The sequence below is a fragment of the Orbicella faveolata genome, unplaced genomic scaffold (assembly GCF_042242905.1).
Source record: "Orbicella faveolata isolate gen_17 unplaced genomic scaffold, um_ofav_v1 contig_1, whole genome shotgun sequence".
NCBI classification, from domain to species: Eukaryota; Metazoa; Cnidaria; class Anthozoa; order Scleractinia; family Merulinidae; genus Orbicella; species Orbicella faveolata.
Window position 1 is genome coordinate 11,124,381 of NW_028301536.1, and position 18,310 is coordinate 11,142,690.

General features: G+C 36.4%; 1 protein-coding gene across 1 annotated transcript; it reads right to left on the reverse strand.

Annotated features, from left to right (window-relative positions):
- Positions 1 to 599: 599 nt before the first annotated feature.
- LOC110048942 (cytoplasmic polyadenylation element-binding protein 2-like) lies at positions 600 to 18,060 on the reverse strand. Its single transcript, XM_089288889.1, has 10 exons — positions 17,995 to 18,060; positions 16,298 to 17,314; positions 15,713 to 15,794; positions 9,139 to 9,183; positions 7,592 to 7,711; positions 7,252 to 7,341; positions 6,495 to 6,613; positions 5,720 to 5,921; positions 5,334 to 5,428; positions 600 to 5,124 (listed from the first exon to the last, which is right to left on the reverse strand). The coding sequence occupies exons 2-10, from the start codon at positions 17,156 to 17,158 to the stop codon at positions 4,900 to 4,902; spliced, it is 1,839 nt and encodes a 612-aa protein (XP_089145015.1). The 5' UTR covers positions 17,159 to 17,314; positions 17,995 to 18,060; the 3' UTR covers positions 600 to 4,899.
- Between the last annotated feature and the right edge of the window lie 250 nt (positions 18,061 to 18,310).

Sequence of the window (18,310 nt, forward strand, 5' to 3'; positions counted from 1 at the left end):
CAGGAAATGGTCAGGGAAATAAGGTCTTAAAAAGTCAGGGAAAAGTCAAGAAATTTTATTAGAGTCAAGGTAAATTGACATTTTGAAGAAAAATCAGGGAAAATTGGAACTATATGATACTTTTGAAGGCTGGAAGAAATATTTGTGGTCACTGATCTCAATAATGTTTTTCGGTTTTGAAGAGAGCCTCTTCCTGGCGTTCAGTTAGTCGGGACGCAGAGCGAAAAATTACGGGAGAATCGCGCCGCACCAAGCCTCTCTCCTTTTTTCACTTCGCCGTTTTCTCGCGCTGCGCCTCAACTAACTGAACGCCTTGAAGAGACTGTAATGAAGAAGGAATATTAGTTTAAAACGTATCAGTCTTTATGATGAGGTGGAAAGGACGGCTGTGGATCTTTTAGTATCTTTGCGGTATCTCATTTGTTCAACAGCTGGCTTATTAATTCCGTTGTTTAAATGTTTACATTTTTCGTAATTTTTATACTTCATAGAGAAGGTAGTTCTATTATATTTAGACTGAGCGACTGTTTTTATCATTTATATTTAGACTAAAGAGTTAAATATCGCTTCAGGATTACGCGACATAGAAAAGACTAGCATTAAACACAAACAAGAGTTAGTTTATTTGAACTTTTATAGATTAAGCAAACAGTGTCAACACTTGCAACACGTAAATGCTCTAAATACTAAAAAAGTAGATACTGTGAGCCAAAAGAGACTCCAGCCTACTAGCAATTATCAAGATCATATTCCACTATTAACCATATATAACCAAAATATTCAATTATAAAAATTTACTTTATGCCACGGTAGCAGAATTATACATTTACAGATACCTGGGACAAAGAATTCTTTAATACATGCTACAAATGTCTGAATACAAAATTAAAGAGATCTTAAAATAATTATTAATCCTGTAAGATCTACACTGCAGAGGTCAAAATATGCTTTGAAAATACCATCAGTTATAAAACCAGCATGCATCGTAATATGAGTTTTTTAAAATTGCGCTTTAGTGATAAATACCGATAAATGTATTTGTGATGTTATGTTCTGTATTTCATGATACATAAAATGGTTACTTCCAAATGTTATTAAAATATGCAAAATTTAAAAACAAAATCAGTGAAACGTGTTTATACTTAAACTAAGAAAAATAGTTGTAAAAAAGTGAACAAAAATCCTTTTTAGCCTGTTCCAAAGATTCGTGTTCTTTTTCTCCCTGGGAGATAAGAATTTCTTCGTTCATTCAAAGCACGAGATGCTTAATGCGAACCCAAACAAATCATTGGAAACTGGCAAAACCATATGAAAATAAAGAATTCTTTCTTAACAGTGTACTCGTATTGTTTGGGAAAATTAGTTTCTAAAAACCTTTTTAAGACTTGCTACTGTAGTCAATTCTATATCGTCAAGTATTTTTCCTTTTATATACTTAAGTTATGAAAGTATTTACTTACATGGAGAAAGTATTATAGCCATTTAGTTGAAAACGAGGTTGAAATGAGCATGCGCACTCTGAGGGGAAGAACTTTGAAGGCTCTTTAGGTGCTTTCTGCCGTAGCAAATTATCAAAGTTAGGTTTTCTACGATTTTGAATTCAAATACATCACAATGCTTGCTCGCTAGCGTAACATTTAAAAGTTTAAAAGTTATTCGCTTCTTTTTAGGCGTCACAAGTTAAAGAAAATCTTGTTAAATATGAAATTGTTTGAAATTTAACAACTGCACTCTTTAGCGGTACCTGGTGGCGTATCGTTGCAGTAGAAAGTAACCAAGTGATATAGCATGAAAAATAAAATGTATTAAATATTTAAGTTTAGAACCAGTTTAACATCTGATTGACAAGTCACGTGTGCAAGTTTTGAAGCATAGCTTATTCGTAGCAATCAGATGAAATGTCTTGATCATTGGTCGCACTGTAGTATAGGGTAAAGTACCCTACTGGGGCAGCATAGCTGCGGTTTCTGGGCTCCTGAGGGATGATTGACTGAGGCAACTTCGAAATTTGCACACAAACTTGGAATTGCTAAATGTAACTTTGTTTACTAGTCTGAAGTCTGAAGTCTAGTTTAAAACGTGTTACATTATGAACATTTAAGGGAGGAAATTTTACTGTGGGTTGGTTATGATGCTGGTTTGGAGTGTGTTTATCACCAAACCCTATTTGTCGATTGTTAGGGTAGCTATCGACAACCTGGCTAACAAAACGAAACTCTAAAACAAATTGAATCAATACAAAGATACAAGAAAATAATGCTATATTAAAGGCAAAAATAATGCTCCATCCTGCCCAACGCTTTCCTTTGAAACGACTTACGTTTTTTTTTTATTAAAAAGATATATTTTAGCCCGTTCTTTGTAACAATTACATGCATACCCCTCAGTAGAAAGAAACTGACATTTACAAAGTGTGCTGATTTATAAATAACTCTCCATATGTCGGTTATATGTGGAATACAATAATATTACAGAATAAACTCTGGAGTTAGGAGGTATAAGTTGTAAGCAAACCATTAATTTGTACTTTTTTTGTTTTTTGTTTTTTGATGTTATAATGGACAGATAGTTAACAATTTCAATCCTAAAAATGACACTGTCTGTCAGTGGACATTTGGTTGTAGTTTATACTCCTGTATCGACGCATTATCAAATTTCCCTGAACATGTCCTCACTGAGTCAAGAGCAAATAAATTACGAAAGTTATTCTGTGACCACCCTTAAAACATAAATATAGCGAAAAAAATATTATCATACATTTGTACGAGTTGAAATAATTTGTAACGTGCAAGGCAATACATGTTACGATTCAAAGTTCATGTTTGCGTGGCAGATAACTTTTCAACAGTGTAAACGTGAGTGGTTTGCCAGCAATATTACAAAAATGGAAATTCTCAAAAACTGATATCAAATCATTGTGAAAACTTTTAACTAGACCTTGATTCAAACATTCATGATTTTCGTCTCCAAAAATAAAGGGCTTTTTAAACAGAGCTATACGTTACTCTAAGTTTCTGACCACGTTATGAACCTTCAAAGTGTAAAAAGTCGTTTCCTCGAACCAAACATTGTTGCAGAAATTGTTTGAGAACTTTACAAATCTTATGCAAATAATCTGTTATATACACAACAAAAGTACATGTAGTAACAAACAAAGCAATTTAAAGCATACGATATGCTTTTTGTTCAGAGTTATTTTAATTGATGGAAGTTGTTTATGGCTAAAATGGTATGAAATTGAAATCCTCTTACAATTCCTTTTTCGTTTTCCTGTTTATCTCTTCACTAAACGTTTTCTTCCTCTTTCGAAGCACTTGATTTTCACTGACTGCATCTTTAACGTCACAGCAATATTCAACAGCGTATTTCAAAAGGAGGTTATTTTGGTTTTCTTTCCATCGTACAAATTACAAAACTGATTTTCTGGCTTAAAGTTTAACGAATACAAACGTGTTTTTCATGAGAAATTTATCTGCCACGCAAACAAGTAACTCCCAAATTGTACAAATTCATATTCCACAAACAGATTATCCATCTCTCTAAAACTAAATATTTCCAAAATTAAACTCATGTCATATATTATCTGAAGTAAATATAAAATCTATAAAAAGTTCTGGCCTTTTGAACAAAAGATATAAGGTAATAGTTTTATCCTCATAAAGTAAAGTAGAATGATTTGGTCTCTTCTTCTATATATCACTGTAGCATTTAGAAGCCAACATTGATAGCATGGTTTGAAAAACCAATAATAATTCATTTCTTACATATCTCATGATGTTGTTTAAAACAACGTGAGAAAAAAAAATGTACAATATGGAATTTATTCCAAGCCCTAAAAATCTTGATCTTTCTGTCTAGGATTTTCAATGCAGTTTGTTACATTTTATACTCTAATTTAAGGGTGTCTGTAACACACTGCAGATTTTTCTGTCATGTTCCCTTTTCGTTACGCTTTAAGTCATAGTTTTTGTTGTTTGAAGCTTTGAGTTATGGTAACTTTCAGTCCTATATTTCTTTGCTGCTTCAACAATGGTAGCCGTCTCACTCAGCTATAAACAATTATGCATTCTATAAAATTAAACTTCAGAGAGAAGCCCTCTTCTTGTACCATTCTCACACGTAATCTTTGCTTTGATTTATAACGTATCTTTACTTGTTTGCCGAAATTTAACTTTTCTTGTCAGCTAGTATGTACAATTCTAGTAATAATATAAACAGCATTTCTATATATTAAATTTCCTGTAGGCAAAATTCCTCAATAAATAACTCTACTCGTTTAAGTATGCAATTTCCTTGTCTACTAAACAATTAAACTTTGGTACTTGATAAAAGTGCCGATCACCAGTCGGAATGAATCCTCTCGCCTGCTTAAAAATGCTTTAAAAAGTTCTCCATTTACAAATAATACGTATCTTCATCCTTCAGCGCTTTACAGACATTACCATCTATATCCCCCTTCCCTCTGAAGCCATTATACAATGTAATCAAGTAAAGTGAACTCCTACTGAGATCTATCATAATGATATTTTTTCAGAAATCATGACACTAACACATTAACATTATAATTTAGCGGATAATTCTGCCTTAGCCCCACGATCATTTTAACTAAAATAAGTTACTACTTTCCAACCAATATAATACTTTCCCGTGACATTATTTGAACCAGAATGACAGTGTTATTTGTTCTAGCAATTTAAAACATACACAGCAATTGAATGAAGGGAAAAGAAATGAAAGATGAGGACAAGGTAACCTATTTCTTGTCTCAGTTGATTAAGACAAGGAAAGTAAAATTTCTGTTTTCTTTTAACACGCCATTTCTGATCAAATAATCGCCATAGCAATTGCTTGCACAGTAAAATGCTTTTCAAGACAAAGGATTGTATTTTGTGCTTTTCTTTACCATCTGAATGGGACAGTTCTTGGTCTGTCCGCACCTTCTTTGACCAGCGGCTTGTGAAATTCCCGCCCTTGTCTGGAATGTATGATAGCCCAGCACTGTTCACAGTAATACTGCAGACAGGTCACGTTTGCGCAGAAAAATGGCGCGAATTTCCCAGCACACCGTGCGCCGTGACATTCATCGCATAGCTGGTCGTCCAAAACGTATGGCTTCACTTCAACCTGGAAAGCCGCAGAAAACTATGTTATAAATAAACACAAGTTACTATAGGTGGTTGAAATGCATCTGCAAGTTTAAGCATATTTTAGGACATTGCTCAAATTGATCAAGAAAAAAAATGGCTCTTTACAGTTAACTTGGAGATGTTTAAAGGATTGGTGATTAAATTGCAAGCTGTAAATCTGTGTTATATAAGATGTCAGTGACTTACTCTTTTATCAATGTCCCCGTGTTGGAGCTGCACAAATCTAGCGCTGATTGCAGCGATGTAACTTTGTTGGTTGGAGAAGGCCACTCGACCAGCACCTTGAATGAAACACAATTCGTATTATGCCAAAGACTGCACAGTACACGTTACACATCAAATCGTTTATAACTTGTAACTTGTTTCTCCCCGAAGAAATTATGTTTTTTAATCTGCTGAAATTACGTGGCGCAGTGGTGGTCTTTGTTACCTCTACTGTAAGCACTATAAACATGAACTTTTACATCACAATCTTTATTTCCTTTCCTTTGTACACACTTTCGCTGCGTTCATTGACCGCATTTTCTAAATAAGTTCAGGTTGAAATAGTATTTCTGCAGTTTTCTTATCACCTTTGGGGTATTTCAGTTCAGGATCCACATCTATTCCAGCGTAACACACGCCTCCGTATAGCCGGTCCATAATCATGGCGAGCTCTATTGCCCTCAATGGGCGTGGCACTCCACCTACAAATATCGTCTTCCTTGGATCCAAAGGATGAGAACCATCCATTACGAAATCTGAATCATTCAGATTCCAAGGCCTGATCTGAACCTGGATTTTGGAAAGTAACGAGAATGATCAACTTCGCATGCAAAACTTCCTGTTCACATTGGAGTACTTAACTAGTTCATTCACGATTTGCAGGGGACCTCAATCTATTTCCAATACTTAAGTTTTAAGTGTTTTTATATTTGAGTGTTGTGTGAGTCATGGCTGATCGCGTGGCTATACCACAGTAGCTGTTGTTTAGTTCCTGATTGAATGTTATCGATCAGCTATAGAGTTAAGAACTTGGCACAATTGTTTGCGGACGTTCTTTCAAAACCATTGTTAGTAATTTTCACAACTTAAAAATCAGTTTGTTCATAATTTGTGAGCGCAAAAGAATGATTTCCTCTCCCATCTCTCTTGCAAATCCCGTTTTTCAAAGCATTAGGTAGGGCACGAGAAAGTTGGAAAACAGAGTTCTGTCAATGCTTAGCTTGCAAATTGGGGCGTTTTCTTTCCTGTTCTTGGCTATTCAAATTGCATTCACTTCGGTCCACCTAAATAGGTAAAGATGTGCGGCCATTCTGCCCGATGGAGTATCAAGCTCAGTAAAGAAAGCAAACTAAAAAGACTTACGGGTTTGTCTTTAATAGTAGGGCTAGACACGCAAAGGTATAACTTGTCATCTTGCTGAAAACAGGCGTCGATAAGCTTCTGCACTGATTGTTCCTCCAAGTACAACAGAAAGGCATAGCCTGTGGAAAAATCCAAACCGTTGACTGACAATTGAGCGACCAGCTACTTAACCAATATGAAAAACTTTAAAATGTTAAGAGCCAAAGCACAAGGTGATGATGACTTGTTTGTTGTTAGCACTATGACAAGGTAATCAATTAGCGCCAGAAAATCGTCACAGCAAAGGTGTCATCTAAGTTTAAAAATTTATAACGTTGATTGATTTACCTAACCCCATAGCAATACTTTTTACAATAGCTGTTATTGCAGTTGAGTCTTCCGGTCAAATACTCTTTCGTTTCAAAAGGCATACAAGCGAGGCGAAAGGGTCAATAGACCAATTTCGATATATTAAAATTCAGCCTAAAACAATAGACCTCGAGGCTCCGAGGAATAACTACAGAGTTTGTGGGCTTTATTCCCAGAGCCTCGTGCTGAGGTCTATTGTGTTAGGCTGAATTTTAATACATAAATTGGTGTATTGACCTCTTCGCCTCGGTTGTATGTCAAATAGTAACTGCAATAATTGCTATTTCTTGCACAATGATATTTCCATAACATCCTTGAGAATAGAGTCGATTGAGCGAGGTAGTTCTGAACAGGCAGACATGGAGAAGGTATGATAGAGACGTTGCAGTATGTTGTTCAGTGTTCTTACCTTTAGGAGGGAAGTATGACTTGCTTTCAGCTTTGTGTGGCCAGTCCACAGTTAAGCTCCCAAACCGACAGAAACTGGCGTGAATCTCATCTAAAAGAACATTACAGTTAGTGACTGTAGGGAAGAGTTTATATCAATATAGAGCAGCGACGGCGAATACTTCCAACAAGGTCCATGAAATACAAAGTATGGATCATTAAAATATTGGAAAGCTTACAAGAATTCAAATGTTAACTAGTCTGGCACTGGTACCCAGGCCTCCCGGTGCAGTCCTCTCTGCGGTAAGCTGGCCGTTCACCCTTATAAGGTGCTATTATCAAGACTCTTTTGGCTACCGTACCTTCATCAATGTCCGGGGGAAGCCCTCCAACAAACACTTTTCTGGAATAACGCTCAATGTGGTCAGGTAGGTCTGATGTGGGAGAGCAGTTTAGTGACCATATCGATGGCACAATTTGATCTGTTGACGATAAAAAAAAAAAAAAAAAACTCGTTGGAAATTATGGAGCCAAGGTGCTTTCTATGGTATCAAGTCTACTGTATGAAACTTGGTAGGGAAACTATAAATGTTCTTGGCCGTGCATATGCGGAACTGAACACACAAAGCATATAGTTGACGCCAGGCAGCCTTTGTTTCAGTTGTTGAAATATGACTTTGGAAATAGCAGTCAGGTTTTTACCTATAGCGGAACGGTGTAACACTTAAATTATCAGAAAAGGAAGGAAACTGAAAAATACAAAATTCAAATGTTTCTCCTCTCTTGGCGATAACGTGGCAAGGAATTTTCTCGATTCCCTCTGATTCGCTCTGTTATTCTTAGAAACTGGCCAGTCATTTTGAAATTAATTTTATGGCCGCTTTTTCCGCCTTGGTTGATATTTTTAGTTGTCAGCTAAAAGATTAATAAAGGAAGGAAACTTGTTCAGTTGCTATTCTGTGAGTAAGGTAGGCATTAAATGACACCTTTGGACCTCTAATTCCCCGAAGGAAGGAAGATAAACCTTAACATTGCGAAAAAATATTTTTTGTTGCTAAAGTTAACCGAAAATTGTGTTGCTATCGGTTTCACTTTCTTTCAAATTTGAGGGTTTCCAATTTCGGAATAAGGACAGCTTTTGTAGGAAAACAGAGCTTTTGGTTTTAAACAAACATACAAATACGGTGACTTAAGTAACTCAAGGGCTTTGAACCATAAAGGGAGATACGAAGCCAAGTTTGGCAATGAAAGCAGTATTGTGCTTTTTTGTACTGATACAGCAACACGCAGGCCGCAATGCCCACCTGAATGCTAACATGTTCTTGGTCGTTTTTAGAAGAAGAGTGAAAAAAAATTCTAATTCTCTGTTCCCAAAAGTGTCCAGCGAAAGCGGTTGTTGTTCTCCCTTATTTCGTCCAATTTGTCTATTTTTAATCAACCAATCAAACTTGCCATAACATGGGCTCTTGTACCACAAGTATTCTAGCATTCCCATTGGCTAACGGTAGTGCAGTTGTTCCTACGCTCTCGAGATAAAGATACCACACACAAGCGAATTATAATATTTCCTCTTTTGAAAACAACACGTAAATTTCACTTGAAACACGTTATCACCCTCGCTTAAAAATTGCTTCGTTATCAGGTTTCATGAAAAATGTAGCCGTTGGGTCTTGATGGCTGTGTTTCTGTGAGAACATCATTTAGCAAAAGCCTGTTAAGTTTATAGATTACGATACGAGCTGTCTTCCGGCAATTTCCTGGAAGTTTTATTTTCACAAAGTCTTCATAAGACGTATCATATTTTTATTCTCGTAACCTGTGTAATTTTTCTTTTTCCAGCCTGAAGGCAATCAATGGCATTTTATTTGCATCTTCGTGCTGTTAAAAATAAAATAAGCAATTTATTTACCTCCTGCGTGGGAGAGTCCTTTCTTCTGTAGGTGATATTTGAACGCTGAAATTAGAGATGAAATAAATGTCAATTCCCTTGTCTAAGGCTAATAAGTTATTTTTCCTAAGTGTCTTGGTTGTTCATTCCCATGGCCCCAACGCTGTAATTAATTTGCCGAAGGACGGATTTTGATTCGTTTACGGGAAAAGAAAAATAATAAAAAAATCGCTAACTTTAAAGCATGATTGATATTTTTGTCACCATGGTTAGAACAGATAGTTTAGCAAATTTGTATCTAGGATTGGGTATGATTTCTAAGTATATGTTTGCTGTTAGGTTTAACGAAAAATATGGAACTCGCTTGAGGAAGGCAGCCGAGTCTCTGAGTAATTCAAAGATCTTTGTATTCACTAGATTGATGCACTGACGACAACCAAAGTTTCGCCATTAGACGTGTCACTTTGGTTAACGCCAAACGAGTAGAAAGAAAATGCAAAACTTTTATCGACTACCATACAAATAAAGGTTTTTTTTTTTATTGGATAGCGATTATAAAAACACGCTTAAAGAATTACGCTTAAACAAATTGCGTCTTTGACAAAATGAATACATTTGCTATGAGCTCGGATCAAGAAAAAATTATGTTAATTTGTCTTTGTTCTCTTCTGCTCTCTTTATCATAGTAGAAATTAATTTTGAAGGTTTTCGTTTCTAAAAGTATTGCCTTTTACTGTTATAAACAGAAAGATAAAGCTATGTATTTTTCTGCTCTGTCTGGAAGTAAACTCTCCCGACAAAATTATCTCGAATTCATGTGATTTATGATCAGGGATTCGAAATCCTCTGAAGGAAGCAGTTGTCTGTTGCACTAACTTCTAATTTTACAAATTTTTAATTACGTGGTCGTAAGATGAAGAAACATCCTTGTTTTATTTTCGCAGAATATGGAGACGATAAAGATCTTAATTTTGAGACCTGGACCAAACATTGAAATTACTCAAAATTTTTCTCTTTTTTTTTTTTTTTTTTTTTTTTTTTTGATTTGCAACAGGCCCAAACATCACCTGTTATATCTTTATTATAATGAAACCTCTTGAGATTGTCCATCTCAAAGTGATTATTTCACAGTAGTTTTTTTTGTAAATTAGTGATGCACAAAGCTAATAAACTTCCATCTAGTTCTAATCCGGTTTTCAGGTTCCCAAACTTCACGATGGGTTAAGGCTGAAAGAACATAACGCCGGCGCACTCACTATCTTGATGTATATAGGCGGTTCGTTTAATTAGTTAACGGCTGTGGTCCATCTCCCGCAAAGCCTACGTTTTAAAAGGTTGAAAATGAAAAATATTGTTGTGATCTCAAAAAAGGACTGTCCAATTTTCAAAGTTTCACTTCAACTGTAGTAAATGAGTGGTGTGTTATTCCGATTGCCATGATTTTAAAGTCGCATTTTGAGTGGTTCTTTTCAATCCTGGTTCACAATTATTGAAAAAAACTGCGCATAATATGTATATTTTTTAAACCGTAGCCTAAACACAATAGGATGTTATGTCTTGGTTTTTATCTATTCGTATGATTTGACAGCGCTTTATAAGCCTTTTGTCGTCGCTGAATAAGTTTCATGACTTTTTTCACCAACACAGCCTCGAATTTGATGAGCCTTGTATTCATCACAAGGATTTCCTTCCTAAAAAAAATAAAGGCTTTTGCAGGAAACTTCATTTCCTTATTAAAACTAATATTCAATGCTTAATGAGCGACATTTCACAGCGTGCTGACAAATGTACTTTCCAACTGATTTACTTTCCTTTAGTTTACGATTGAACTGAATTTAAACCTGTGAAAGCATTTTGAAGCTTTCAAGGATACATTTCTCGCTATTGCTTTTTACAGATTTTGGAAGGTATCGATACATTTTACGCGGTACAATGGGAAGCCAGTCACAGAGTGCAACTGTCGAGAATGATCCACCATTTCTTGGCATTAATTCAGTTTACTTTCTTTTCCTGTTGCGGTAAAATACGACGTAAAAAACGTCGACATTTTAAGCTGCCCACTTCTTTGGCTTTTATAATAATTATTAATAGTTTTTCACAGTTTTCTAACGATATATTTTTTTCATACGACAATTTTGCTTCCTCTTTGCACTTTAGATTGAAAGTCAACTACAGTTTCTATGGCATTTTCCATTGTAATTAGGTGAAAATCTTTTTAATACCGGTAAGTTAACATTCATTTGATGAGCTAAACAGTGAAACGTAGTGAAAGTGCATTTGGGACTCATAAATCATGCAAATTTAATGTCAGACTGTGTGGAAAACGCAAGTCTTCGCAAAGATTACGTATTTCTTAGAAAGTTCGCATTCTTAATTTTTTCCTTTGGCTGGAAATTCCAATGAGTAACATTTCTTTGAAACATCTCTGAAGTTCTTTCTGTAACAAGCGATCCGAATAAGACATAAGAGGAAAAAGGAACTGTACATGCATATAAACTAAATGGTTTTTGCGAAGTCTGTGCATGTCCATCAATACTACTTTTCCTTGCATTTGATCATAGATGGCATCAGTAGGATGATTCTAAAATACCAGCAACAATCACTCGTATTTTCCTTACGCTTGTCGAATGTAAATCATTTGAATTTGTTTTGTTTTTATGTGGAATACTCTAGCTGAGAAATTACTCCATAACTCCGAAAAAATAAATGTTATGACTAAAGGTAGTTTATTTGAATAACAAATTTTAAGAAAACACCAAAAAAACATATTGAGCCTCGTTTCTTATAGTGGACTATATACGTGAAATTAATTACAAACCAGGCTGGACAGAGTAAGCGGACAATGATCAACAACAACTATATCTTTTTTAATCGTGGGATATTTAGACGACCTTTTAAATTCTCTCTTTTTTAATAACAGACCTACACTTTGAAATTGTCGGGCAATGCCCAGTTTTAATGGTTGAGAAAATATTTTTGCAACAATGCATCGCTGATTATGAGGAGAATGCAGTCTGAGACAAATTTATGGAGACTATTCAGATATCTCCCGGCCAAACGAAAAAAAAAAACCACTAAATTGAAAATTCACAGCTCTGTTGGATCTTAAATGGACACATTGAAAAGGTGGTTTTGTCCCAATGAAAATTTAAATGATTGTCTTAAGAAAAATGCTAACTAATGCAAGGCAGACTTACCTATCTGAATATTCAGGAAAGCGTTTGCAGGTCAGCGCTTTTATCGACTCAATTGGGATTCTAGACTAATTGTTGAGATAAATTTACATTAGTCAGTGCTATCACGCTGACCGAATGGAAAAAACAACGCACCGATTCCCAGTTTTCAGTACAAATGAACATTTAAATATTGTGGATTTCAGTAACAAGCCAAGCAAATTTCTCCTGAAATTTACTCGGATCGTCTCACGTGCTGAAATTAAGTGGTTTCTCAGGATATTCTTCGAGCAAACCTCATTAGTGTTTTCCGCAAAACAATGTCTCTAAAATATTTTGCCATTTTCTTGAAAGAAGTTGATTGACAGCCTCGTCAACTGTGCTTCCTTTGCCGCCGAACCCTCGTCCTATTTCTCTTTCGACCAACCAGAAAGAGAAATTTTAACTCAATTTTTAATCAACATAAAACATCAGTTTTGACATGTTTTCGTGGAAAATGCATACAGCTGTTGCTGATACTCCCCTCCAAACTCAGCTTGTGGGCTAAAATAAAAGGCCCTTTCGCAAAACACAAGCAGGGAAATATTAATAACTATTGAAGGAAAATATCCTGTCGAGAAAATACGCCTCACAACGGAGTGAATTTTGAATAAAATATAACTTATGTTAAAACTGTTCCATTATTTAAATTTGTTCGCTCATTTGTATCTTTATGTATAGCAGCTTTACAGGAGGCTTGAGTTTCTCTTCGGTTCTCTCATAGGACGTTTAAGTTTGCGAATTGAATATTTATTTTGACTCAAAAGATCAGTTCCCTAGAGGAATCGAATGATCGAGTTCGTTCTCTCGTTGGTCAACTTCAGTACATCAATATCCAGTGATGTAATTTTTATCTAGGAACAACGGAAAAAACTTGAACCTTTTCATCTCCTACAAGAAGCCAAAACTGCGAGGAACACGCAAACAAGACTGGCACACACGACTATGAATTACTAAACCAACTACTTTCATCTCTGACAAATTTGTCGCCAAGCCTTGCTGTTTTTTCCTTCCTCTTTGCTCGCTCTCTTCTAAAACGTTTCAATGAGCAGATGTAACTCAGTAACCGAGTCTAACATTTTCGATTTTTTTCACTGATATATCTTTCCTTTTTTAGGCGTAAGTTTCGTTGGCTTTAATTTTAAAGGGAGGAAACATACTGCCAAAATAATTCTCCTAGCAATTGAAAAGGCTTGGCGTAACCCAGTGAAATATGACAAATCAGCTCTAAAATCTGCATGGTTTCTTTGTTGTTTGTTTTCCTCAAAAACTCGCTCCCTGTTTTAATCATTAGATAGCCTGAATTTCAATGTTGGAACCCAGTTTCATAGTCTTGTCTCCTTCTCGGGCTTTCTAGCTTTAAAGAAAGATTGCAATACGAAAGAAATATATAATTGCTGGCTCTATTTGTTCCACTCGGATGAAATTGCGTTGGCGTTGGTTGCGAATGCTTCCTCTGTTGACCTTATTCTTTCTTAGTTCTTCAAATGAAAGCAATTTTTTCATTTGTTAAAAATGAATTGTACGTTTTCGCCCCGTTTCGTCGACATAATCAAGTGGTTATTTTTTTGATTTTCCTTTCCTTTTTATAAAAATATCCCTTACTCGGCGAGTTCAGCTGCTGGCCTAGCTAGGAAATGGAATAGTCAGACTTGAGCGAGACTGAATACAAATCAAATTAAGTTTATCCTTGTAAAAGAGATGAGATATGTTTCGTGGTCAAATGCAGTCTTTTGACTTTTGTACCGAAGCACTTTATCAAGAAAACTGCATGGACATGTTGTGTCAACTCTTTTGGAAACCGCTTCTAAAATGTTATCTGTGCACTGAGTGATATTGTTCTATTGCTTTTTTTTCCTAGGAATGGTAAATATACAAACGTTTCTTCCTCATCCCCAAAGAAAGACCATTTCTGCTCTCTCTGTGTTGATAACTACAAGGCCGATAATCTAACGAATACGATAAGGCGCCAACTGATTTTTCACGATAAATAGAACTCTCCCTATATTGTACGAAGCTTGAGAAGCACACCAACTCAAGAAATCTGAATTGCGCAAATCTGAACATTGACTTTTCTCGACAAATGGTTCCTCGAGGTAACGACACGACCCGTCTAGGCATATTTTTCGCTCGCTATAGGAAGAAAAGTTTTGTGATGCCTGTAAACATCGCGCTGGGAAGGCAAAGATTGAGAAGGTCATTTTGCTATGATCAGTAATCAAAATCATTGTGATCTGAAGAAAGCTAAGGTGATTATGACCTACAAAATTTGCAATTTTTCATCTTGTTGCTTGATGCACACAGTCTTTATACTACAGATTTCGTGGTCTCTAGAAATGGTGTTCATTTTAGAGACTGGGATTGTCTAATATATATATATTTTGTTTGTTTTTTTCGGGCGAAGTAAGACGCGAAGTTGAGGCGTGAACCGCCCGAAAAGGACTTTTATTTTGACTGTCAGAAAAGTGACTTTGAGAGAAAAAACATAAGAGTAATTTCATGGTTTCCTTCCTTCAAAATTCTATCAGTTTAATAGAGGTACTTCATCATCATTCCCGGCATAGCACCTGAGACATTCAACCATACAGGAAGCAAGCTTAATGTATTGTTCCTTAGTAAAGGCGTATTTCCGAATTATACAAATTATTTTGTAGGGTTTTCTGTTAAATGGAGGTATTGCTATTCCTTCTTTTGGAAGATTTTCGTCACGGCATTTTACCCGCCATTTTTTTGCGGTTTTCTTTAGCCAAAACAACAATCCATCACTCCGCCAAAAAAAACTGTTGGACAATGAACAATCCCTCAATTTCCTCAGTTTTGAAACGCGCCACCGTTTTGAAGGTTTCACTGAAGAAAATCTTCAACAGAAGGAAAGGACGAACACTGATAGCAATGTTAAAAACGAGTCAAATATTCTTGGTTCTAGCCATTTTGGTAAACTTATTAAAAATTTAAAGAACCATGGCGTAGAGTGCAGGTGCCGGGCGGGAGATATTCACGGAGAATGAAACTTTTCATCAAATCCTTACTTCATTGCAAACTATTAAAGTTTCAAAGGAGAGGCAAACATACGACAAAAAAGAACTATATCTCAAAATTTTCGATATTTGTCACGATATCAACACAATGCATAACTCTCAAATGGGAAAATTTCCCTTAGAAACTGTCTAGAGCTAAACGATCTTTTAAAAAGCGCTCTATATTTGCATACAACCATGATTTCGGGAACCAAAATACTAGAAATATTGAAGCAGCAAGAAAAGCAAAGGATTTACAAGGGTAAAGTTACTTTTACTACATGGATTGTTGAATTTTCTATTTCTTTATTTCCTTTTTGCCGTCACAGAAAAGCATTTCATGTTGTAATAAAAGATCATACTAACCGCTTAAGTTATCTGGAGGATCCGACGGGGAACGAATTATATCGAGTAAACGTGTTTCCAAAGACGGGAATTTCATTGAATCCTGAATGGAGAAAAGAAGACAAAAGGTCCATTAGCGATCAAAGTCTAAGATATTCAAAGCTGTAAAAATTTACCTAAATTTCTAGTTTTATTAAGCCGTAATTTTGAAGCAGCTGTACCTCTTGGCCAATTTTTTTCCGTCATTAATTTATGTATGGTATCGGTGAAAGAACGGGGGAAAACATCGTTGGGAATCCACGTTCATCATTTGATATTGACTGTCGTCCTCCTTACGGATTTGAAACAAAACACTGAATGGTTTTCAACAGACATGCCCCTTTAAATAGAGAAATAAAATTGTGCTTGACCATCACTAACTAGCGCTATGTTTCTCGTTACTTCGGTTCAAACAAATAATCTTCATTTTGGAAACTGGGTTTAAGATGAATCACCCAAAATATCGCGATTTAAATATCAGCTTAGTTGTTCTTTTGTACAACAGTCTCGCGCGAAATAAACGCTAAGTTAAGCTTTTTTGCTGTTCAACAGTTTCTTTGACTTTACCTGATAAGAGTATAGCGAGTTTGAAAGCTCACTGGTTTGGCCATGTGAATTTCCAAGGCTGGGAATATCATCCAAGATTGTACCGTCCACAGGCTGCCTATTGAGACTCAAACTTTGTAACCCCTGCGTTATGCTTTGCGTAGAGATAGCCGATCGAGAAACAGGAGCAAACGAATGGTTTGGACGGTGATTTCTCATTCGCGAGGAGCTTGGAAGAGTTAAAGAAGACGGCCGAGAGCTCCTTCCATGTGGGAAATTGATGGCGTTCAATGTATGGTTTGAATGCCGACTGCCCCATGAGTTGTGTTGTTGTGAAGGCCAGCCTGAAATGGATTGCGGAGTTTGTTGATTCCATCCTCCGAGGCTTGTAATAGTCGGCATTGATTTGGTTTGCGTTATAAACGGTGAATTATGAGGCATTGGTCTTCTGGGCTGATGGTTCATTGTTGTTGTCATACTAGTTGGTCCATTTATTCTTCTTGGCTGCGTTATAACCGGAGTGTTAGAAGGCAAATGAATGCCGTTGACTGGCTGAGGAATTGCGGGCTGTACAAATACATCCTCTACGTTGGGTGGCGACCAAAATGTGGTCGATGTCGCGAAATCGTGAAACATGGAGTTCTCTGAATCTCTGGTGAAATTAAGTTTTGTCTGCTCTAAAGCAGTGTTTCCCTGCGTTGAAATTATCTTAGATTTCGACGAATCGTCTAAACAGTCTTCACACGCACCGTTTTTAATATTTTTGTTGTCTGTGTGCTCCTCCTTGAGATTTCCAGGGAAAAAGAGCGACGTCGCTCGCGAGTCGCTGTGATTGTAGTCGACTGGTGAAAGTGATCTTGTTGTGTGGCCAAAATCGGCCATATCCCAGGATTGTAGAAGCTAAGGCGAAATAGTGCCTTAGTCGATTACGTATACAGCAGGTGCTATTGTGTTCACCTCGCCACGTCGTTGCTTTTTCTGTCAAGTTGAACAAGATCCGAGTCAGATGAATGGTTCTGCGGTCCACATCACGTGGTCCTACCTGCTTATGGGAAAATTAATAATGATCACATGAAATCAGATTCGGCGATCGAGGGCGCATTTCTGATGTATTTTTCACATCGGCGGTGTTTGATTTGACCTAAGGAGAAAAATACGATTTTCCGCCCTTATGAAAGAATATTGAATGCGTCGACGCGATTTGAAAGGCCTAGCGGCGTTTTGAGAAAGAACATCCTGTAAAAGCCCGAAATGCTAGCGGAAGATATCTCGCCAACGTAAACAATTAAAAGTATAAATAAGACTGGGAAGGTTTTAGGCTAAATGGATGCGATCGTTTCTTTGCGAACTTCTCCTAGCGCAGTCAATAATAACTTTTAAGCAATCGCCATGATTATGTTTTTGTTTCGCAGTTTGCACGTGGTCTAGGTGGCTCTGAATTCGTCAATCCCTGAATAGACGCTTGTTCTAATGGTCATAATCATTACAAAGGGTCGACTCGTGCCTCGATATATTTACACACGGCAGGTAAAAAAGCCATTGTTCTTTCATCATACGGGATTATAAAAGATGCGTTGGTGTGGCTAAGCCTTTGTAAAGCACTGTCAGTTTATTCCGCTTATTTTAGACTCGAAACTTACACAGCCTTTCGCCATAGCTGAAATTAATTTCTCAAAATCATTACAAATATTTCTTTTCGAGTAAGAAAAAAATTGCACCTACATTACTCATCCATCAGTTGGTCTTCTTTCGCCGCATAGATAATGCGTTAAACAGTTTATTTTGATTGGCCGACGATTTCTATGTGCAGATTAATCTTTGATCTCATTGGTCGAGAGCTTCTTGTCTCTTTGTCTTTTTATACTTCCAGCTGCTGCTGCCATGCTATTGTCGCGTAAACAAATTCTTACTTGAAAGAAATTTTCGACTTGCTAAGTAAAGCATGTGTGAATTCGGATCTTTTTAATTTCTTTGCAATTTTATGTGTCTTTAGGATGCTTGCTTTTTCCATCATGTTGTAAAGAGTAACGGAAT

Coding starts and splice junctions, on each gene's coding strand:
- LOC110048942 (XM_089288889.1), bottom strand. CDS start 17,158: ATGGCCGATTTTGGCCACACAACAAGATCACTTTCACCAGTCGACTAC. Junction 5,922..6,494: donor CTACTATTAAAGACAAACCC/GTAAGTCTTTTT, acceptor TCCAAAATCCAG/GTTCAGATCAGGCCTTGGAA. Junction 5,429..5,719: donor TGAACTGAAATACCCCAAAG/GTGATAAGAAAA, acceptor GTTTCATTCAAG/GTGCTGGTCGAGTGGCCTTC.